The 21864-nt window shown below is 53.0% G+C and overlaps 5 protein-coding genes across 15 annotated transcripts; 2 read left to right on the top strand and 3 right to left on the bottom strand.

Annotated features, from left to right (window-relative positions):
* Positions 1-283: 283 nt before the first annotated feature.
* LOC147041241 (vesicle-associated membrane protein 2-like) lies at positions 284-7388 on the bottom strand. Of its 3 annotated transcripts, none has more exons than XM_085901027.1 (6): positions 6143-7388; positions 2460-2565; positions 1980-2100; positions 1653-1811; positions 997-1048; positions 284-905 (listed from the first exon to the last, which is right to left on the bottom strand). In XM_085901027.1, coding segments are annotated over exons 2-6 (351 nt in total). In that variant the 5' UTR covers positions 2462-2565; positions 6143-7388; the 3' UTR covers positions 284-888. The 3 variants fall into 3 exon arrangements, with proteins under 3 accessions (XP_085757153.1, XP_085757154.1, XP_085757152.1); XM_085901028.1 differs by lacking the exon at positions 6143-7388 and adding an exon at positions 3323-3398; XM_085901026.1 differs by lacking the exon at positions 6143-7388 and adding an exon at positions 3323-3369 and having other exon boundaries at positions 2460-2592.
* On the top strand, positions 3295-8766 carry LOC147041240 (uncharacterized). 5 transcript variants are annotated; one of them, XM_085901024.1, is made up of 10 exons: positions 3295-3653; positions 5396-5433; positions 5538-5573; positions 5682-5787; positions 6703-7059; positions 7126-7281; positions 7342-7517; positions 7603-7719; positions 7783-7908; positions 7975-8766. In XM_085901024.1, exons 1-10 carry the CDS (start codon positions 3626-3628, stop codon positions 8188-8190), a joined length of 1356 nt encoding a protein of 451 aa, XP_085757150.1. In that variant the 5' UTR covers positions 3295-3625; the 3' UTR covers positions 8191-8766. The 5 variants fall into 5 exon arrangements, with proteins under 5 accessions (XP_085757150.1, XP_085757147.1, XP_085757148.1 ...); XM_085901021.1 differs by having other exon boundaries at positions 5399-5433; positions 7783-8766; XM_085901022.1 differs by having other exon boundaries at positions 5682-5778; positions 7783-8766.
* A 158-nt stretch (positions 8767-8924) lies between these two features.
* On the top strand, positions 8925-12762 carry LOC147041239 (tyrosine-protein kinase STYK1-like). Of its 4 annotated transcripts, none has more exons than XM_085900452.1 (10): positions 8925-9047; positions 9210-9458; positions 9520-9593; positions 9665-9850; positions 9913-10406; positions 10473-10541; positions 10635-10831; positions 10899-10939; positions 11065-11161; positions 11235-12762. In XM_085900452.1, exons 3-10 carry the CDS (start codon positions 9521-9523, stop codon positions 11428-11430), a joined length of 1353 nt encoding a protein of 450 aa, XP_085756578.1. In that variant the 5' UTR covers positions 8925-9047; positions 9210-9458; position 9520; the 3' UTR covers positions 11431-12762. The 4 variants fall into 4 exon arrangements, with proteins under 4 accessions (XP_085756578.1, XP_085756579.1, XP_085756576.1 ...); XM_085900453.1 differs by having other exon boundaries at positions 9210-9593; positions 9913-10119; positions 10216-10406; XM_085900450.1 differs by having other exon boundaries at positions 9210-9593.
* On the bottom strand, positions 11476-15776 carry LOC147041238 (polyhomeotic-like protein 1). Its single transcript, XM_085900447.1, has 14 exons — positions 15598-15776; positions 14990-15120; positions 14783-14899; positions 14586-14717; positions 14360-14500; positions 14229-14304; positions 13424-14142; positions 13237-13351; positions 12998-13155; positions 12859-12931; positions 12680-12767; positions 12450-12603; positions 12148-12364; positions 11476-11931 (listed from the first exon to the last, which is right to left on the bottom strand). The coding sequence occupies exons 2-14, from the start codon at positions 15113-15115 to the stop codon at positions 11780-11782; spliced, it is 2268 nt and encodes a 755-aa protein (XP_085756573.1). The 5' UTR covers positions 15116-15120; positions 15598-15776; the 3' UTR covers positions 11476-11779.
* Positions 15777-16038: 262 nt separating this feature from the next.
* LOC147041237 (solute carrier family 2, facilitated glucose transporter member 3-like) lies at positions 16039-21864 on the bottom strand. 2 transcript variants are annotated; one of them, XM_085900448.1, is made up of 11 exons: positions 21722-21864; positions 21402-21502; positions 19991-20092; positions 19765-19925; positions 19453-19693; positions 19202-19364; positions 18941-19128; positions 18755-18859; positions 18537-18635; positions 18231-18434; positions 16039-18150 (listed from the first exon to the last, which is right to left on the bottom strand). In XM_085900448.1, exons 2-11 carry the CDS (start codon positions 21414-21416, stop codon positions 17854-17856), a joined length of 1575 nt encoding a protein of 524 aa, XP_085756574.1. In that variant the 5' UTR covers positions 21417-21502; positions 21722-21864; the 3' UTR covers positions 16039-17853. The 2 variants fall into 2 exon arrangements, with proteins under 2 accessions (XP_085756574.1, XP_085756575.1); XM_085900449.1 differs by lacking the exons at positions 21402-21502; positions 21722-21864 and adding an exon at positions 20366-20519 and having other exon boundaries at positions 16047-18150; positions 19991-20273.

Genomic DNA, 21864 nt, shown 5'->3' with positions numbered 1-21864 from the left:
ATGGATCTTTTTTTTTTTTTTTTGCTCTCAACAAAAGCTGTCCAAACTTCAAACCCTTCCGAGCACTAATCCTGTCAAAATCAAACTCCTCCACTTGTTTCGACATGGTTGCTGCCACAAGATAGCGCCAAAATAATAAAGGAGATAGGTTCCATTCAAAAGAAAACAAAAAAGACCAAATATGAGATTTTGCCAAGATGAAAAAACATTTGGGCACCTTAAATCATGTGGACATGATGATAGTGTTTGTTCCAGATGATCACCACCACATCTCCAGTTGTAAATAATTCTTTAATAGAGGGCCAAATGACAGATGAAATATTAATATTAATAAGTGGGGTTTTTTTCTGTTGATTTTTTTTTTTTGACAGAGGACCCGTGAGAAAAAGGACTCTCTCCTTTGGTGCACATTTGATAGTCTTTATATTTACATTTGTGTCTTTGGATGTAAATAGGCAAAATCATTTGCGGTAACAGTGGACGGTGAGTTGCGTCTAGAGTCGCGTGTAAGCCAAATGATAATGTAAAGACACTTGTCCATTTGTCACTATTTGAAATAAAGTCTAATTTGAACAACGATAAACTGATACAAAGCGTTTTTCAAGTGATGCTTTTCAATTCAGGACCTACAAGTGTGACTGTTTTGATGAAACGGCGACCCCTCAGCTTCTCTCTCATCGTCTTGGCGCTCGACAGCGCTAATTCAGCTAGCCAGCTCAACTACGGAGCTAAAACGACCCAGTCCGTCTGCTCAATTCCACTTTTATGTGCTGAAGGGCAAATAAACACCATAAAAGCAACCCGAGAGTCTCGTGAGCGTGGGAGTTTGCGAGGAAGAAGAGCGGGGCGGGAATTGAGGGTGAAGTCGAGGCGGACCAAAAGTTTGGCTCAGTAGAAGAAATACACTGAGGACACAGAGTATAGGACAACATTTAGTGTGTGTGTGTGTGTGTGTGTGTGTGTTGGGGAAGAGTGGAAGTCAAGCACAAGACTCACAGAAGATGACGCCTAAAAAGATGACGCCCACCACGGCCATGATGATCATCATCTGAAATAAACACAAAAGGCAAAAATGACAAAGAATCCCCACATAATTGAGTCCCTTTAAAAAGTTTAGCAACTGCCTACAGTTGCCACAAGAGGGCGTAAAAGTACCACTTTTGTCTTAAATCCCCAACTCCCTCCAAGATACTTCCTGATTAAAACCACCAGAGAGCGCCGAAGCAAAACTGCCACGTGACAGGCTTTCGAAATGAGAGTAAAGAGTTCAATGAAGTATGATGTGATTTGGAGAAGGGTATAAACGACGCTGAAAATTCTGTGACGTCACATCCAGAGGGGGAGAAGGGGGGAGGGAGGGGCGTGCGAGATTAACGAGGGCCTGCATGTGTGTGTGTCATCGTTTTATTTGCGCGCCGATGCAGGAATCGCGTTGCAGATGTCAGATTAATCCTCACAATAATCCCCATCGGGATTTGGTACTTCCTGCTCTCCGCCATTCAAGCGCTGCCGTGAGCTGCCCCTCGGGAGAGCCTCGCCACGGAACGCGCGGACAGAGCAACACGAGAAGTGGAGGTGGCAAAACACTTTATCATCACACGTTTTTGTTCAGGTTTAAAAAAAAACTAAACGAATGGACAAACGGTGCAGACCTTGCAGTTCTTCCACCAGTACTTGTTCTTGAGTTTGGCGGCGCTGCTCTCAAACTGCGAGGCTCCGGCCTGCAGCGCGTCAGCGCGGTCGTCCAACTCCGACAGCTTCTGGTCACGCTCGAGAACTTTGTCCACGTTCACGCGCATGATGTCCACCACCTGCAACAGAAGGAAAAACTAACTTTAAAATTTGGAGCACAACTCATTGCACAATCCGCTTTTGTGGACGACCTCTATGTAAAAAAATAAAAAGGGGGGGGGGGGGAACGGACACCCAATGACGTGTCCTGTCAAGATAACAACATGTGTGACGTAAGCGTCTCTGACCTCGTCCACCTGCGCCTGTGTCTGCTGCAGTCGCCTGTTGCTGGTCAAATTGGGGGCCGGAGCCGGCGGTCCGCCTTCGGGATCGGTCGCTCCTGGGGTTCCTGCTGCGTTTGGAGTAGACCTGCGGGGTCGGGGGTGGCGATAGAGTCAGGAAACGACACGGGGCAAAGAGCTCAAGATTTGTAGGCCTACACATTTTTCTGTACATGTTGATCTAAAACTCGACGCTCAACTTGAGAGTACGCTCCTTCCATCCTTGGAGGAATAGTGGAAACATTAAACGAGAAACATTCGCCCGACAGCCAACGCACGTCAACAAATGGACGAAGTCAAAACATGTTCTATATACAAAGTTTCCTGTTTGCAAATAAAACAAAAATTGAGCGGTTTGACGGACAAATGACGTCAGGCACGCAAGTCAAATTTGAGCATTTAAATTCCATTTTATACATGAAAATGTTGAAATGATGCTGTACTCACATCTCGGATGCGCGATGATGAGATAATCCAGTCCGGGACAGACCGCGTGGGAGGAGGTGGGGCCGGGGGATTTAAAGCCAAATGCAATCTGGGAGGACGAGTGCGCCTGCGCAAATGCACACGATCAACCACACTGAGGTCCCAGTTGATTGAAAAAAAAGTATATATATATATATATCAGTCTCGTGACGATAAATATACGTTTACCTACTTGACAAAAAATATACTATACAATATATAATACTATATTTTGTATTATTTCTCAGTCCGTTTTTGTCGTAATTGATCAATTTTACTCTGGCGCCACCTGCTGACTCAAGTCTGACTGCATGAAAACACTTTTTTCCTCTTTCGAAATTTTTACACTCCCTCCCCCCCAAAAAAAGTTTTTTCCCGGCCCACCAAGAGCAGGTCACCCTCTTGGTGGGCGGGAAAAAAAACAGCCACTCACTTATCCCGTCATCAGTGCGTTTTCGTATATGTGTGAAACAGGGCATCGCAGAGAGACCAAAAAGTGACAGGTCGTCAATGTCAAACAGGCGAACAAAAGACGGGTCGGGAAACTGACTGGTCACCCGACAATTTGACAGGGCTGAAATGTGGACTGATCGCTGCAGCACATAAAGCAAAAGTCCGCACAGGATAGCCCTGAGTGAGTCCAGTCTGGAGTCCCAGACTCAAAGGCCATAGTCCACAACTGCGAGGCGGACGTGCAAAGAACGAGCCCATTGCCTGCACACCAGACAAAATCAGAAAAGCGCAATCAAAAGTTGATCAACTCGATGAAACTCATCTTCATCCCCAAGTTGTCACCATGGTTACTATAGTCCTCGGGTTGATGACGTCACGGGTGTGCCATTCACCTCCACGCTTTGGCATTTTCGTCTGCTTTCCAACGAATCTCGACGCGTTGCTGGTTTTTTTCCTTGTCGCGCCGACTGTCGCGCATGCGCATAGTGGCGTATGTGACCGCTGAGGGCGTGGACGCGCGGCGAGGAGAGCGGTGCGCGCGCGCACACGCACGCACGCACTCACGCACTCACGACGCCGCTTCGTTTTGACGGCCGAGGAAGAAGAGAAGAAGAAAGAAGGGAGAAGCCGCGCGGAAAAGGAGGAGGAAGATGGACGCGATTGCCACGCCGCGCGCGGCTCCTCACTAGGGCAACATGGGCTGCATCGGATCCAGAACCATCAGTAAGACGCGCCTCCATGTGCTGTGACGTCAGCGTGCGTGTTGCGTGAGGGAGAGGTTGCGGGCACACAAAGGTGCCCAATGTCACGTGATGCCACCTCGCGCTCCCTTTGGGGTGTCTTTTTTTGCTAGCGCGTAGGAGCGTGCATGCGTTACCATAGTGGCGTGCGCGCGCCAGGAGACGGGCAGCAAGGTGCGACGTCGTGACGCAAGAGATCCCCGCCTTGACATGCAACCTAAGGTCATTGCATCCCCACTCCTCCCTCGCCTTCTCCCCCTGCCTCCCCACTCCTCACCTTCTCTCGAGTCTCTGACGTGCGTCATGAAGGCACGTCATCAACTGGAGACACGCACGCACACGCACACAAGAGTAGGATGAGTCAGAATGGGGTGCGTGAAAACTCAGGTGTCATCCTGAACGCAGCACAAGGAGGACACGCGCGGGCGCGCGCACACACACACACACACACACACACACAGGCAGTGCCCAGGTGCGCTTTTGGGACTAACATGAGAAAATGGATTGCATTTGTTTCCCTCACAAGGAGGTCACGGCGCAATTGTGTTCATGTCCCTAAAAGGTCAAGTGAGTGACATCATTATGGCGGAAACTGCCAAATATGGTTACGTCCGTAAAAGGCAAGTGAGAAGCGTCACATGACATGTGTGGGTTCCAACTGAGCACACGTTTTACTTTTGAATCATCATCATTGGTTTTGTCATCATTAATTGTCGTCCTCCTCAACACAATTGTCATCTTTCTCCTCTTTGTCGGAAGTCATTGTAATTGTCATGGCGATCATGGTGATGGTCAGCAGCGACAGTATCGTCGTCATGCTTGTTTTGGCCGTGACCTTGCCGGCCGGGGGTGTCGTCTTTCAATCCGCTTTGTCGCTTTTACTCTCATTTTGCTTTGGCTGTCCGTCCTTTCCGCCTGTCTGTCCTCCTCCCACTTCTTCTTGGTCTTCATCTTCTCCCGCAAGTAAACAAGGCCACCCTTCCTTTACTTCTGCCGAGCCCCGCCCGCCGCCAGACCCGCTCGCGGAAGGAAACGTGTCCGCCGACTTTCAGACGACAGCAGCCGGCCAGCGTTAAAAATAGGACGACAGGACGGAGGCTATCGAGAGGCGGAGGGAAGACGGGACGGCAAATTTGGGTCAGCCCTGCACGCTAGCATCTTGAGGCCTGCCCGGCGTTCTGTCTGGCGTCCTTCCTGGGGCTTCAGCCTTTCAAACCCCCCGTTGAGTGCAGAATGGAGATGCGCGACGTGGTCCACGTCTAGGGCTGGACTCTCCGCCGACCACCTGGCTTTGCTCGTCTTCCCTTCGGAAGCCCCCGTGTGGGTGCTTGCGCTGAGTAAATGGCCTCCAGCCTCCCATGAGGTTCAGCATGTCAGATGTAGTCACAGAGAGGACTTCCTCCGAAGAAGACCTCCACACACACATACGCTCGCTGTCTTTCTTGAGGTGTTGATTGCGACGCGAGCCGAATTTGCCACGTCGGCCCGGCAGGCTTTGTTATTGCTCCGCCTTCCGACCCAATGAAAGGCGAGCTATTTATAGGCGTGGATGCAACCCGGCGGGAAACGGCGGCTCGATCGATGCCGGAGGAGCGCAAGGCAAATCTGGAAATGTGATTTTCTCTGAGCTGACACTCGTGATTCTTCCTTCTCCTTGTTGCGTGCGTGTGAAGGTCACGCTTGAAGGTTGATGTCATTTATCTGTTCCTCTTTTTGCGTCCGCAGCAGCCGATGCCGCGCCGGTGCGGAAAGACGGCGATCAGGTAAATGGCGGCTTACGCCTTTTGACGGCAAAAGTTTCGATGTCCTTTTTTTTTTTACCTCTTCTAATTCCTCACTCGCTTCCCGGGGCGCTCCTGCCCGCCAGCATGGCCGTGCTGAGTTTTCCTGGGAAGGAATCAACGTGAGTCTTCTCCTTCGCCGTCATTCACGAGATGTTAGTGAGCATTTCCCTTGTCAAGGTGTCACGGTGCTCATCTTCTATTTGTGTTCTGCTTCATCTTCCTCGCAGCTGTCCATGGAGGACACCACATCCATCCTGCCGCGCCTCAAGAGGAAGCCGGCCAACTCGTACGCCATCGGCGCCCTGGCTAAGTCGTCTCTGACAGGTGTGTCAGGTGTGTGTCTGTGCCCGCTGGTAACGCCCACCCCATGTGGCTCGCCTCTGCCTGCTCCTCTCTGCGCTCCTCCGTCAACTTCCTCGAGACTACTTGGAAGAGCTCAAATGTGATGATTAAAACTTCGGTTTCACTAAATGCCGCCATTGCCCGTAATTAGTCTCATCCTTGAGCGCTTTCAAACCTTGATGGAGTAGCAACAGAGGGAGGAGGCGGAGCTAAGAGACAACATGGCCACCCCGGTCGATGCCCCCCCCCCCTCAAAAACACACTCTTCCATTTGGCTGACGTCAATGACATCATCATTGACGGCCCAATCAGATTGGCAGCAAAAGCAAAGTAAGCCTTTACTTACTTTGAAGCCAAGGAGAAGCATCTCGCAGGCGGGTCAGGACAATGGGTCACCCTGTGGTCCCGCCCATGCCGTTGGTCCCGGTTCTTGCGGCTTGTGTGGTGATGTGTCTGCCGGTGGCGCTCCTGCGCTTTGTGCTTACGGCTTCTTTTTCCCTCGTTAGCACCATTTTCTCCACAACGCCGCATTCATCGTGAAAATAAAAGTTGGGACTGGAATGAACAGAACATTAAACTCCGCCTACCATATTTCACAAGCTCTTCAAACCATTTCAGCTTCAAACCACTCGACCCATTTCCACCCATTTTCCCGCTCCTTCATGACCATTTATGAGGTCAAAGTGTGAACATCAGCAAATTACCAGAGTTTGGCGAATAAGTTTCCAAACAAGGACCCCATTTATACACAATGAGCTCCTACTTACACATTTCTCCACTTTTGGAAAGCATTTCAACAATTGCATTTGTCACACCTCATTTCCCTTCACTTTAGATACTTTTGTGTTTCTGAGCGGTGCTCACGCCAACTTCCACGCTGACCTTTCACTTGTCGCTCATCTTCAGGCGTGACGCGCTCCATGAAGGACAAGGTGACCAAGCCCACGGCCATGGCCCAGGGCCGCGTGGCCCACATGATCGAGTGGCAGAGCTGGGGCAAGCCCTCGGCGGGGCCACTCGGGGCAACCGGCCGCAGCAACCTGCAGCGGGAGAAGGAACGCCGCATGGAGAACGACGCCTACAGCGACCTGAGCGACGGTGAGAAGGAGGCGCGCTTCGCCGCCGGCATCATGCAGCAGTTTGCCATCTCAGAGGCCACGCTTTTCGGCTGGACCTCCATGGACGACAACCTGGCTGCCGACTCGTGCCCCGGCAGCGTGGCGCACCTCAGCGACGTCAACCAGGACAGCATCACCAGCAGAGGTACGCTGTGTATTTTGGGCTTTTTGGTATTTTGTCTCGCTGATTTTGTCTTTGTGCCCCCCACAGAGCACGTCCTCCACCACTCCTCGACAGACGTGTGGCCTCACACGTACGTGTCGCAAGGCCTCTACTGCCTGTCCTCGGCCGACGCGTGGGAACCCATCACCAGTCAGCCTTCGGGCGTGGCCTCGCCGGCCGCCGGCTCCTACATCATGGCGCCGGGTGGGATGCCGTCTGTCTGTTTGTCTGTCTGTGCGCTAAAAGACTAAAGTTGTTTTTCAGGCAGCGGCGCGGGCATGACCCCAGCCGAAGGCTACGAGATGACAATGGGCGGCTTCCTCCAGCAGCAGCAGCAGCAGCAGCAGATGAGCCTCCAGCAGCACAACCATCTGCAGCAGCTGCAGCAGCTCCACCAGTACCAGCAGCAGCAACTGCTGCAGTACCAGCAGCAGCAGCAGGTGTCGCCAGCAGTGCCGCTCCTGAAAAATATTTTCAAGGAAAGCTTTTTCTTGATCACTCTTGTCTTGTCTTGGTGGCGACCAGTCATTGCATAGCGCCTCCCATTCCCTCCAGGCCACGCCCAACAGCACCATCCACAGTCTGGGCCCGCCCACCCACCCACGCCTGGCCGACCTGTGGGAGGCGGCCCAGGCGCAGCAGGTAGAGGCGTCGGCGGCACCCCGATCAAAAGGGGAACGTCGTCTGAATGTGTCCGCGTTGCAGGCGGAGCTCGTTGGGCAGCTGAGTGGACAAATGGTGAGCGGCGGGGACGAGATGGACAACAACGTCTTTGTCTTCGCGGAGCAACGGCAAGATGGGGACGACGAGGAAGAGGAGGAACTCACCAGGGTGAGTGACATCGCCGACCGGTCTTTGGACATTTCACCAGCCGACCGGCGATTCCTCCGCGGCCAGGCGCAGGAGGTCACGCTAACCTTAGAGTCCAAGCCGTGCCCTCTAACGCCGTCACCGCTGCGGGAGGACATGCCGTCCACAAGAGGTCCAAGTCCGGGCGCCCCGGCCGAGAGGATCCCCTTGGATGTGACGCCGTCCCTCGTCCAGTCGCCGGTTGACAAGAAGGACGACGACGCAGACCAGGATGGCGACTGTATCGCCTTGGCTACCAATTGAGACAAAAAGTTCACGTCGACACCAAAAAAATACATTAATCAGTCCCAATATTATCTCGCTCTTACTGAAGGAATAACCTGCGGGACATGTGGAATATTAATCAAGCAAAAAAAAACGAAACATTTTGGGGGACCAAAAACCAGCGGACAGGAAGTTGAAGAAGCAAAAGCATCGCAATAGAAACAAATGCACACCAGAGCTGGGACAAAGGCAAGCTGCCGACAAGAAGGAGGAGGAGGAGGACGTCCGACACTTTGAGCGCTCGCGGCAATATTACAAAGTCACGACATATCCAAGTGCTTTTGATAATAAAAGGAAAAAAGATCACCTCTCGGTTTGACAGTTTGAGTGTCAATCTGACAACAACGCTGGAATTTCGCTTTGCCGCAATTTGCTTTTACGTCCAACCTCTCCTCTGCTGGTCAATATCTGCTTGTCAAAAGTTAGCCCTTCAAAATAAAAGCATGCAGTATCAGAACACTCAAGACCAAAACAGCTGGAGTAAGACAAATTGAAAAAATAACAGCTGCATAAGTCAAACAGGCTGTTGTCCACTGCATTGTTGCCATAGCGACGGCATAACAACACAGATACTCGCTTGACCTGTTGGGCTGAAAGTTTCCATCTTGATGTTCATCATGTTCGTCATCCAAGGAAGGAGCCACGACATCACGTCACATGGGGCTCATGCCTTCAGGTGAGGCGTGGGTGGGTGTGTCGCTGGGGTGGGCGTGGCCAGGCGCAGCCACCACAACACAGGCACCGGAGCACATTCCGCCTTTCACTTAGCAGCGTCCTGTCGTGGGAACGTGAGCGCCGGTGACCGGCGGACAAGCAGATGCCGACCGGTCGTGAAGGTAAGGCGGCCGGAGTGGCCATTTTCTTGCCGTGGGCCTCATCTAGCTCAACCCTGAGAAAGAATAAAAGCAGCACTCAAGAATGTGATGGCAAACTGGTTCTGTGGCATGCTTTGTGTGTTGCAACCTTTCACCGTTTCTGCCCACATGTTGAAATCACAGCAGACATGGATTGAAGGTCGGGTTCACACAAACAAAAGGTGCAAGTGACTTCCTGGTACGGCCGAGGCGGTGTGTTGCTTTTTCTCGCTGGCTGGAGAAAAACCTGTCCGTCAAAAAAAAAAAAAAAATCATTCGATCACTTGGGAGCGTCTGGCACAATTTGTTCGGCCCACTTCCTCCAGCGACGGTTTTCCCGACGATGGGAATATTTATCATCACGTTGGGTTTGTAGCGCTGACTCCCAATAAGGTAAGAGGATGTTTGGGCCTGTGTCGGAACGTTTGATTAAGTGCGGCCTTGTCCCTTGCAGTATGTCGACCAACACGACAACCACGCCGGCGCCGACGAGTAACAGCACGTGCGCACCCTCCGACAATCTGTGCAGTAAGAAAGCCTCGACGGCGCGTCTTGGCGTGGCGACGCTCCATTCCGTCTCATCTCCTTTTATTCGGCAGCGGTGTCAACGTACCGCCTGGATGTGATCGTGGTGCCGACGGTGCTCCTGCTGATCAGCCTCATCACCTTGGTGATCATGTTTATTTTGGCCTTCTTTCACCGCCGGCGCTACGCCGCCGCCACCGCCGTGCCGCGCTATAACAGCACGTCGCAAAGGCGAGCGCGCCGCCTGCACGGCATTGACGGTAAAGGCGCATCCACCTGGCAGAAGTGGAATTTTGCAATAGTGACGGATGTCCGCTTGTAGCTCCCCCCGGCATCGACCCGCTGGAGCACGAGGAGGTGCCCATGGCGGTACACAAGCGGAGCGGCGGGACCGCCAGCGTGATCCGACTGGGTGCTTTCAGCCAGGTGACCGCGCTGACGCCGACGCTACCGGTCACCGCCGACGACGGCGTCCTGCTCTACCGGGCCCGGATGGACAACAAGGATGTGGTGCTAAGGGTTCTGAAAGGTGCGTATCACATACGAGGAGCCATTTTATGGCCCGCGTGTGCGTTGCCACGACAACGCCATCACCTTGCGAGCACACCGACAACCTCCTCCGCAGACTCGGCCGGCGCGGAGGAGCGACGTCACTTCTTGAGTTTCGCCTCGTTCGCGTCGGGCTTGGGGCCGCACCCGTTCCTGCCGGCCGTGCTGGGCGTGGTGAGCGGGTTGCCAAGCGATCCCACCCTCATGGTGCTGGAGGAGCTGCGACACAGAGACCTGCTGGGCTTCTTGTGGAAATGCAGGCGAGCGGTCAGTGCGTCGCTGGTGCTTTGGCTTTCCGGACTCGATTCGAGTCACGGTTGATTATGCGTGCAGGACGCCACCTCTCGCAGCATGACAGAGAAGAGGATCTTTACCATGGCGACGCAAGTGTCTTCAGCTCTGGTTGGTTTCTCCAAAACATTTTTTTTTTTTTGGTCTGCAAAATTCAGATTTGGAGCGTTTGTGTACAACATGATTGTGCGCAATTCCACACAGGAGTACCTGCACAGTCGGCGGCTCGTCCACGGCAACATGTGCGCTCGCAGCGTCCTGGTGGGCGCCGACCTGACGGCCAAGCTGTGGGGCCTGGGGACCGCCCACCGCCACCAAAGCTCCAGCGGCTCCACCGAGCCGAACAAATGGCAGGCGCCTGAGGTGCTGGCCCGCCGAGACTTCGGCCCCAGCGCCGACGTGTGAGTTGCAACGGTCCTCGCCGAGGCTCGAAACTTGCGCCGAGTAACACTGTCAATTCCTCCGCAGGTGGTCCTTCGGGCTCCTGCTCTACGAGATGAGCACGTTAGGTAAGCAAAGCTTCAAATTTAAAAAAAAGTTTCATTGTTTTTAAAAGATGTTGTGCCTTTCAAGAACCATACATTGTCTTATGATTTTACTTTTTTTTTTTTAATTAATATATCTTGACTTACAGGTGAGCCGCCATTTGCACAGGTGCGCTCGTCAGAGCTCCTGCAGCACCTACAGAGAGGAAATTACCTGCGACGTCCGCCCGCCTGCTCCCCTGCACTGTAAGTAGGGCTAACGTGCTAACATGCTACGGCGCAAAGCTGCCGACACACCCATTGCTAATTGGGCCCGCAGCTTCGCCGTCATGTCGTCGTGCTGTCGGCGAAGCCCCCAGCACCGCCTCAGCCTGGCCGCGCTGGCCGAGAAGCTGCGCGCAGGAGAGAGGACGGCCGACGGGCGCGCTCTCATCCCGAGTGGCGCGCCGCTGGACACGCAGACGTATCTGCGCCAAGCGGGCTACGCCGACTCCTACAACTACGCCCTGCTCTGATTGGACACCTTGCTGCTAAATGGACAAAGACTGATGATGCTACAAATTTATTGGAGAGTTTCTCAATGAGAGTTAGTTTTTATAAATGGTTTTTTTTTTTCATCCTATGAGAGCATTTTAGTGAGAGCGTAAGAGTGTTCCCGACAGAAGAGATGCAGAAAGTATTGAAGGTTCCACCAGAAGGCGAGAGTTTAAATACAAACACACAAATATCACACACTAGGTCGGCCATTTTGAGCTCACGCCGGGTCCAGCGCGCAGATTCGGAATTCCGTTCAGTTTGTCTGCACCACAAAAGTTCATGTTTGGGGGAGCTCAAGTTTGAGACTTGACCCGGGTGGGTCAAGTCTCATTCCCTCAGGCTATGGATGTGCGCGCAAATCTTGAGGGCGGGGCCCAGCTTGATGTTCATGGTTGACACCAGGTGCTCCTCGCTCAGCAGAAGCAGCGCCTGGCCGTCGATCTCCTGCGCCAGGAAGAGCGACGCCAGCTTCTCGCAGCCTGAAAGGCAAAACCGAGGGCTTCCTTGGGCTTCGGCTCGTGAATGCTCTGACGTCAATTTGTGTTCACCGAGGCAACGCTTTCACATTAGTAGTTGACGGACTGTGACTAATACAAGACCCCGACATTTTCCGTTGACATCCAGCCCCCCCTTTCGGTATTGCTACCTGTGACGCGAAATAGCTTGGCATGGAAAGTGTTTCAAGAGCTTCTCACCTTGCAAGGAGCAAATAAACTGCGATACTTGGTCAACACTCCAGTGGGCGGGGCTCGAAGGCGCGGCAGGCGTCCCCTCGGCGTGCGGCACGGGGGATGATGGCGGCGGCGGGGGTCGCCGGTGGCGGGAATTGAGCGACGGAGCAGACGAGAGGGACACGGCCTCGTCCTCCGGGCCGCTGGACGCGCTGTCAAAGTGACCTGACTCGGCGTGGCGCTGCGGTGGGGAAGAAGAAGAAGAAGAATGTAAACAAAAGCGTCGCCAGGACATGGCGCAGCCGTCAGCATTTCGCCCATCCCACCTCGAGCGAAAGCGGCCGGCCGGCGATTTCCGAGCCGGTCCGACGCGGCACCTTCCTCCTCGTGCGCCTCTCGGCCACGTGGCTTTCGTCCGCTGAGTTGGACGGGTGCCTTTGATGCTCCCAAGATGGCCGCCTGGCAAAGTTGAGCCCATACCTGTGTCAAAGACAAATAGCGCCCGGTTGGGTTCCTCAATGCTACGCCAAAGAACCAGCGTCTAAGGACACCGTACCTCTTTGCACACAAGGTGGAGCAGAACCGTTTGGTTCCTGGGAACTGGCTAGCGGGGCCCAACTTTGCGCAATAGTCACACTTCAGCACTGTGGGGGAGGGAAACAGAGGGGGGGGGGGGGCATGATGTCACTTCGAGCTCCCAAATATTGCATCCATCACAAAAGCTAAATTATTGACCTGCTGCCACGGGTGCAGGGTCCTGCTTGCCGGTGAGGTTGTCCCCAGCACAGTCTTTGATTGGCCCACACACCTGTCAGTCAAAAACAAGACATAAGGCCGTCGAAAAGGTTTTGCCGGCATCCGGCCAGGAACTCACGGGAAAAGGCCGTCCGCCTTCCTGGATGACGAAGCCCTCGATGACGTGCGTCAGGATATGCGGCTTGACCACCGCTCGGGGGGGAGGAGCCTTCTCGCCAGGTTTGCACACGGACCGGGACGCAGACTGCAAGGTTGGGGGCAAGGAGGTGGCAGAACCTGCGTGAAAGAAAGGGAGCTGTCTGGATTCTGAATTCTTCTGGAATTTGTTCTGCTAGGCTAAATGTGAGTGACTGCTACCGATGGTCATGTTGGCTAGAGTTGAGACATCGTCTCGTAATGGCGGAGGCCGTTGGACTGCGGGGACAAAGTCATCGTTGGACTCCAGCTTGCGTTTCAGCACCCCCTGCTTGCTCTGTAAGAAAGTCCATCTCTGTTTTTCAGCTTTCAGTGCCATCTTGTGGTCCTTCACGCGACAGCCTCTCACCTGCAGACCGGGACGTGCTGTGGCGGCGCCACTGGCGGAGGCAGCCGTGGCACCGCTTTGCCCCTCCCCTGCCCGGGGAGCACTTGGGGAGGCGGCTGGCAGGACTCCACTCGGACTTTGAACACGTCCCCGGACGCCGCCCTCCCCGGAGAAGGCCACCATGGTGAGCGGGCTGGTGAGGACGGCGGCCCCCTCCTGACCGCAACCCGCCTGGCCGCTTCTCAGTGTGCTCCGCTGGGCGCCAAGAATCTGAACAGGGATGTGGGGCGTCTGCGGGGCCCCTCCGGGACGGATGGACGGCGGCGGCGGCGGGGCAGGCATGATGGGCGGCGGGTTTCTGGAAGGCAGCTGGAAGGGCAGGCGGAGACCCTGCGGGGTTTTGGGCTGTATGGGAACCGGCCCGTTGGCGTGAGCCACCTTGTCAGTGCCAAGTAGGGTCTTCTGCAGAGGTTGAACCACCAAGGTCTGGGCGCCGCCAGCCCCCACCGCTGCCGCTGGCTTGAAAGTGGCTGTGGCCAGCGGGTACGCACGAGCCTGCGAGGTGGTGGCTGACGTCAGGACCAAAGCGTGCGCGGTGGTGGGCACGGCCGTGCCCGCACTGAGGGTCCGGGTCCCATGAAGTAGAAGCGGGTGGGCCTTGAGGTGGGTGGGCTGAGGGTAGGTGGGGATCTTGATGGGCGACGGTGGGGGCTGATTCATCTTGTTGGGGGACAGAACCACTGAGCGGGTGGCAGGACAAAAAATTTGGGAAACCATGAACCATTTGGTATGTCTACATTGTTTCAACATCAACCGCTTTGCTCACCTACGTCGCTCCTTTGGGGCTCCTCTATCTTGACTCCCTTAGGACCGTAAGAGCCCCTCACAGCCAAGTTTTGGACCTGGAATAGATGCACCGTGAAGACAGCTTTGGGGCCAGCCCACTTTGTAACTGACCGGCTCGGCATCCGTTTGACTGCTGGAGGAGGCGGTGCCCGGGACTTCTCGACTGGGCGGCTGAGCGACGGCCGTCGGCGGCGCTCCACCGGGCAGGAAGATGAGCTGTGAGGAGATGGGTGCTCTGAGGGAACGGTTGACCTGTGGGAAGGAGCAGTCAGCCAACTCAAAAGGGCACACTTTGGCAGTTTTCGTGCCGAGAAGCAAATGGAAAAACTACACGCACCCTGAGGAACATCTGACCGCGCGGCCCCGCCCCGCTGCTCAGGAGCAACGACTGGCTGAGGGTGGACGTCGTCGCCACGGTGACGGGCCGACCGCCGGTGGCGGCGGTGGACGAGCCTGACGTCACGCAGGCCTAATACGATAATACCAAAGTGTGGTTTTTCGTTCCCATTTGGATCTCATCCTGGGAGTACGCACCTTGACCTGCTGCACGGTGGCCAGGTTGTGCAGTTGCGTCTTGTTGATGTGCTGCTGCAGCATCAGCTGCTGGAAGTAGTGAGCGGCGTGCGGTTGCCTCTGGAGCGCTTGCAGGGCCTGGCCAGCAACAACAGGTCGCCCGTTAGGTCCATCAACACGCAAACAACAGACCGGTCGCCCGCCCGCCGCTCATTCACGGACACAAACCTGCACAGCCTGCCTTTCGCACAGCGACATGGAGTTGATCGCCAAGGGGCGGGGACCGGTCCCGGATGGAGCGTTCTCCTTGGCCGAGGCCTCCCGCTGTTGCTGCCGCTCACTGTCCGTCTCCATGGTTACTGAGGCACATGAACAGGTGTCAGTCAAAGGTGGCTTGAAATTTGCAGCCACGATGGACATAAACTTGAAAGGTGAAGCTTTTCCCCAGACTCGGATCTTCCCTTGGGACGAGAGCCGAATCTTGAAACGAGAATGCTCTTCCAGGGTGAGACTGTCTGAAGGACGGGCGCGTACGCCTGGGGTCGGTCGGTCGGTCGGGAAGAGCCGTTCCATGCTCGTTTCCCGTAAATATGAGAAAATCAAACCGGGCTAACGTTGGTCTGTCTGTCTGTCTGTCTGCTGACAAGCGAGCGCACTAGCTAGCTCCCACCCCCGAACCGGCACCGCATCTGCTAGCTTGCTACTAATGGGCGTCCGGCGGCTCGTCGCCCTTCCCTTCCCTCCCCACCGCCGCCGTACCTTCTCCGGCTGCCGGCTGAGTCAAGCAGCGCACGGAGCGGCTGGCTGGCTGCACGCATGCCCGCTTGCCTGCTTACCGTCCGTCTGAGCAGGTTCCGTGGCGTTTAATTGACGGTTCCCGTGGGTTTGCTTCGCTGGACAGAACGGGCCGGCGGCGACACATCGGTAGCTGGTGTTGGGACGGCCACGCCTACTTTTCAGGACGAAGAAACCCGAGTGGAGCCGAGCGAGCGCCGATCGATCGATGCAGCCAATCGATAACTCCAATCCATAGCTCCAGTCGATCACCTGAAAACCTAATTGGCTTACCAGGCTAAGGTTTTTTTTTTTTCCATTCACAGCACTCCGACACTGTCAATCAATTCGTAATAATAATAAAGACACAATTTTGGAGCTCATGCAACTGCAAATGCAGAGAAAAATATGTGACACATTTATGATTTCTTTTTCCACAAAAAAGCTTTGGGGAGAAATGAAATGACAATTATTTTTCTCCTTAAAAATGCATTTTCCAGAATAAAAAGACGTGATACATGATTCTAAGAAAAAAAGACTGTATGTGGTATGTTTCTTGACATTGTGGACAGGCTTTATTCCATAACAACACAAGTGAAGCACACTCAAATGCGCACGCGCAACATTTCCCCAGAGGACCTTAACATGATCACAAAGCAGCAGCAGCAGCAGCAATTGTCTCACAACACAAATACACAAATATTCCAAGTGCAGCGGCGGCGATTAAAAACGACCACAAAATCATTTGCGTCAAGCAACAACACACAACGTTGTCACAGCGATTCAGACACACACGCGGTGGAAGACAACACGTCATGTTTTGACTTCAATTCACCTCAAGATACAAATCCCAAAACCTGTGATTGTGTGCCTCTAGTGGTAAACAAAAGAATTAAGAGTACAAGTACACTTAATTTCGCCTTTTTTTTTTGGACGCTACAATTGCATTGGCTCCTAACCTTTTATGCTCCACACATTTGAATTGAAATACTACTTAAATCATGACTACGTTCCTAAATATATATATATGTATATATCTAAGCACAATGTGGTTAAATCGTTCATATGGAGAGGGAAAACTTTCTCAAACGTGCTCGAGAACCAAAACCAAAACAAATCTGACATTTCACCCAAAATAAAGTTCTGTTAAGTGATTTTCAAGATATTTGATTGGTTTCATTGGCACATAGCTGTTGTTGCAAAGAGGAGAAAGAGGAACGTTTTCAAACATCAGAATTCACTTTGCAGGCTCTCAAAATGTTACCTCAGTAGATAGGACACCTTTTTTTTCTGGGATTCTTCTAAAGTGCTCAACCAGACAAAATATGTGTTTGGAAAATGTGCCTGTTCAACTTTTGCCAGTGTTTCCCTTCATTGGTTGTCAGAAAACATAAATAGTTCTCTCTTCAATATATTCTGATATATACTTCTCATCTGGTGATATAAAAAATAGTTTTTAGGGGAACATAAAATTTGGGAGTTGTAACCATCATCAAGGTGGGGAAAAACAAAAAGGACAAAAAACATGCTATTGTTGACTAAATAAAAATACTGAAACAATAAGGCCTGACGGAGGAACAATAAATAAATAAAAACACAGTAGAGGGTGCAGACGTTAAAGATCTACAATTCCCAAAAGCCTTCGCAAAGGATGAGCAATCTTGTCCAAGTGGGCGGTTGCCAGCAGCTGAAAGCTCATAAACTTTGAGATTCCTATGGAATGTAAAGTGCGTGACAAATAAAATCTATTATAATTATTATTATTAAGCTTAGCATTGGCATAGAAGACAAAAGATGGCTTTTGACAAGACGTTTGGGATTGAGGTCATTTCTTAAATATTAATTCTTCTATCATTAAAATAACTAAATAGAAATATAAGTTATGTTTTTGTTTTTAAATAATTGGTCGGTTGATGAAATTCAAAACAAAATGTGTTTTTAATTGATTTGACTACTGGCCATTCCATTATTAATTATACAATTGAAAAGGATCCGATTAAAGTTACAAATGAAAGGTCACGTTTTTCATTATTTCCAATTATGCAATTATTTTTGGAATTAGAAATGACTTCCAATCAACCAATTATTTCATGAAATACATTTTACATATGAACCAATTTTGCGTGGATCGTTTCGTTTTTGCCCAACCCAGCCGGCTTCAGTTTGTATGCACAAAGACAACACACAATACCCAAAGGAGATGGCCACGCCCTTTGGCCAAATCATCACGTTGACCAATCATCACGACCGATTTGGCGGCGGAATGTCGATTGAACGAAATAGCCATAAAGAAACAAGGAAATTACCGTCAGTGACGTCTAAACACCCTCCACCACAACCGAGTTCTCCCGGAGGGGCGCCATCTCGCCGTTGTTGTCGACAGCACCCGCCTCCACCAGGGAGAGCTTCTCTTTGACCTTTTCTTCCTGGCCATCGGGTTGGTGCGGGCAGGGGGCCGGCGGGGACGAGGCAAGGGCGGCGGCGGGCGTGCCGAAGGCGCGGGAGATCTCCTCGAAGGTTTTGCCTTTGGTCTCCGGGACTTTGAAGAAGGTGAAGATGAAGAAGACCACCAGGAAGGCCATGAAGATCAGGAAGACCCACGGTCCGCACAATTCCTGCGGGGACACGTCCAAGTTGACAAAAGACACGACGACAGAAGAGCTAGCTAAGATCTCGGTTCCGTTTGCGGGCTAACCTCCAGTTTGGGGAAGCTGATGCCAACGAGGAAGTTGGAGGTCCAGTTGCAGCATCCGGCCACGGCCATAGCGGCGGGCCGCGGGCCCTGAGAGAAGAGCTCAGCCACGATGAACCAGGGGATGGGGCCCGGGCCCAACTCGAACATGGCCACAAACACCATGACGGCCAGGATGGCCACGTAGCTCATGCCCGCCACCTGCTTCTGCAAGAAGGCGGGACGGACGGCCCACGTCACACCAACGCTGACGACGGGCGGGCGACGACGGGCGGGCAACGATGGGGGGGGCGGCAACGGGCGACTCACCAGCAGCAGCGAGACAGTCATGAGCAGCGCCGCCAGCGCCATGCCGCCCAAGCCCAGCAGGTGCAGTGACCTGCGGCCTGCCTTCTCCACCAGGAACAGCTGCACACAACAGCACATGGCGCAACTCGCAGGAAAGTCCACAAATGTTTGTATGTTTCCGAGAATCACTTTTCCCGCCAAAGGTTGTATATATATATAATTTATTTGTGGGCACCCACCGAGACGACAGTGAAGATTGTGTTGACAATGCCGGCGCCGATGGTGGCGTAGATGGGCTGGCTGACGCCGGCCGAGCTGAAGATGCCCGTCGAGTAGTAGAACACCTGCGGTTGCAAAGGCGTCAAGTGAACGAGACGGCAACGCGACGGCAACGCGACGGTAACGCGACGGTAACGGCGACTCACGGCGTTGATGCCGGACAGCTGCTGCGACAGCTGCAGCATGACGGCGACAAGCAGCGGCTGGCGGTAGGCCGGGCAGCGGAAGAGCTCCGAGATGGTCACCTTCTTCTCCAGCGCCATCTTGTTGCTCTCCTCTTTCATCTCCTGCAAGTCGCTGCTCACATCCTCGCTGCCGCGCAGACGCACCAGCTCTACACGCAAAATTCACATTCGGGCTTAAGGGTAGCTAGCAAGAGGTTGTTTGGAGGCGCCGGCGAGGCTGACCTTTACGCGCCTGCTCCTCCCGCTTGAGGTTGATGAGGAGAAATCGGGGGCTCTCGGGGCAGAAGGGCAGCAGGATGCTCTGCAGCACGGCTGGCACCACAGTCAGCGCCAGCAGTAGCGGCCAGAGGCGCGACGAGCCCAGCAGCGACTCCAGGCCCAATATCTGAAAACATATTCAAAATGGTTGCCATTGGATTTTTGCAGTGATCTCAAGATTGTAAAAAGGGCGTCGGGGGTCAACTTCTGCTTACCTGAGCGATAAGGATGCCGACCACCACGCCGAGTTGGTGCAGGGTGCCAAAGGCGCCCCTGAGCTGCGTGGGCGACACCTCGCCCACGTACATGGGCGTCAGGCCCGTGAAGAGCCCGCAGAAGAGGCCGATGACCAGCCGGCCGGCGATCACCATCTCGTAGGACGAGCACAAGGTGGACGCGCCCATCAGCAGGCCGCCAATCAACGCAAGGATGTTGACCAGCAGCATGGAGCGCTTCCTACGGGCGGCGCCGAGGCTCGGTCGGTCGGTCGGTCGGTCGGTCAGTGGGCGTTTCGGCGCCGAACCCACCTGCCAAAGCGGTTGGCCATGACGCCCACGCTGAAGGATCCCGCCATGCCGCCCACGCTGAAGATGGCCACGGTGACGCTCCACACCACCGTGCAGATGTCGGCGCTGATGGGCTTGTTGTAACGCTCCATCCAGGTGTCATTGAAGAACGCTTGCAGTTTCTCAAAAACACACACAAAACGCGCTCGGACTTACAGCCAATTAAAGTTTCAATGTCGGCGCCAACCTGCTCCGGTGCGTTAATGACGCCCGTGTTGAAGCCGAACTGCAGCGAGCCGATGACGGCCGTTGTCAGCGAGAACAGGAGGTAGCCGGTCACTTCTTTGCCCTAGCAAACCAAAAACCAGAAAGTCACATTTCAACATCGCCCGTCTCCCACTGAAGTTGTTTGACGCTGCATCAGCTCAGCACAAGCAGAGCAGGAAGGCCAGAGGGACACCGAAGACGTCCTTGAGTCAGCTGACGGCTCATATTTGCGCCGGGAAGGGGCGACAACCGCTCTCACGGTCCTATTGCGGATTTGGACCAGGCAAACAAAGGCAACCGGGTTCAAAAACCACAAACGTACCTTGATGGCGATTTAATGACATCATGATCTGACCTGACAAAGCTACTTGCTTGCTTGATGCTTTGTAGCTTTGTATCACTCTGAATGCTAATGAGTTAACTTTCTTGCTCTTTATTTTTTGTTTGAGCCCGAGTGGGCTGGCAATTTGAGAATCTGCTTATTGTCTTGTTTGACTTTGATTTCATTTGATGTATTTTTACAATTTCATCATCTATGGGAGGCTACCTAGACAAGACAAGGGGGGGGGGGGAGAGTGCATAAAATGAATGTATTATCATTAAGACTGTGTCGCTTCCTTCCCCCTCGGTCAATAGTCCCGCTGCTTGTCACCATGGCAACTAACACAATTGACTACACGGCAGGAAGATGCCACAAACAATTGCAAGAGCTGCCGTTCTCTGGACAAGATGCAACGTGAAAAAAAAAAGAACTCAACATGTCCTTTCTGGTCGAGTGTGCTGAATGCACACTTTATACATTTGCTCACAAATACCTGCACGCTGCTCTCATTTTATTCCTCTTTTGTTCCCCTTCTCGATTAATGTCTTTCTTTTTTTTTTTTCTGCCTGTCTGAAAATAAATGAATGGATTGTTTGACGAATTTCTGCTTTTCACACATTGTTGGAGCTTTCGTGTCTATACAACACTTTGGCGACATCAATAAAATGGAGTTGCATTGACTGAAGCGAGCCAACAGGGGGCAAGAAAAACTAAATCTGACAGACAGACAGACAGACAGACAGGCGCGCAGACTGGCTGAAGGTCCCATGACAGAATGATGCAGCATCCATGTGCGTGCGTGTGCGCGCGTGAACATTGATTTCACAATCAATGACATGAAAAGATTCACTAGCCCATGAAGCAAAACGTTTCAGTCCCAAAGACAATAACGCTCCCTTTATCATTAAGCCGCTGAGGACTACTTTGTGGTATGCATTACACTAAGACAAGTATCATATTGAGTCATCAATAATTAATTGATATACGACAAAATATCAATACCAAAAACGACTCGTAATAAAAGCCGGGCCTCAAAAATCAACTTAAGATTTACATTCTATTCACTCACCTGCTGTCCTTCCATTGTTAGTCTGAAGTGGAGCAAAACGTGCAGCCGCTGCCGATCCTCAGGTGGTCTTTGCTTTCCGAGCCGCCCGACAGCACTGAGAGCTGCAGGAAAACAAGCGCACGTCGTCGCTTAGGCACTGTCCGCGGTTCTGAAGCGGTTCGGCTGTGATGACGCTGAAGCGGCCGCTGCCGAACCGAAACTACCACTCCCGCAGGACACCAGCGAGCGGAAGCCGCGAGAGACGCGCGCGGCTAAAGGACGAATCGTTGCAAAGATGAAGGATGCTCACGAAAGGTTGCTTCAAGTGTCCTTCAACGAACCTGATGGGGAAGCAGCCCGAGCGTTCACAAAGGTTTGTTGGTCTCCTTCTTCGTGAGGCGCAGCACGTCCACGGAAGCTCTAGTTCTTAGTCATCCGTTTGCTTTATTTCGGGCTATAATGAGAAAACTGCGAGGGAAAGATG

The sequence above is a fragment of the Syngnathus leptorhynchus genome, chromosome 20, assembly GCF_054491065.1.
Source record: "Syngnathus leptorhynchus isolate UIUO chromosome 20, UIUO_Slep, whole genome shotgun sequence".
In the NCBI taxonomy this organism is placed as follows: Eukaryota; Metazoa; Chordata; class Actinopteri; order Syngnathiformes; family Syngnathidae; genus Syngnathus; species Syngnathus leptorhynchus.
The sequence above is the reverse complement of the archived record's forward strand: the minus strand, read 5'-3'. Positions and strand labels throughout refer to the sequence as shown.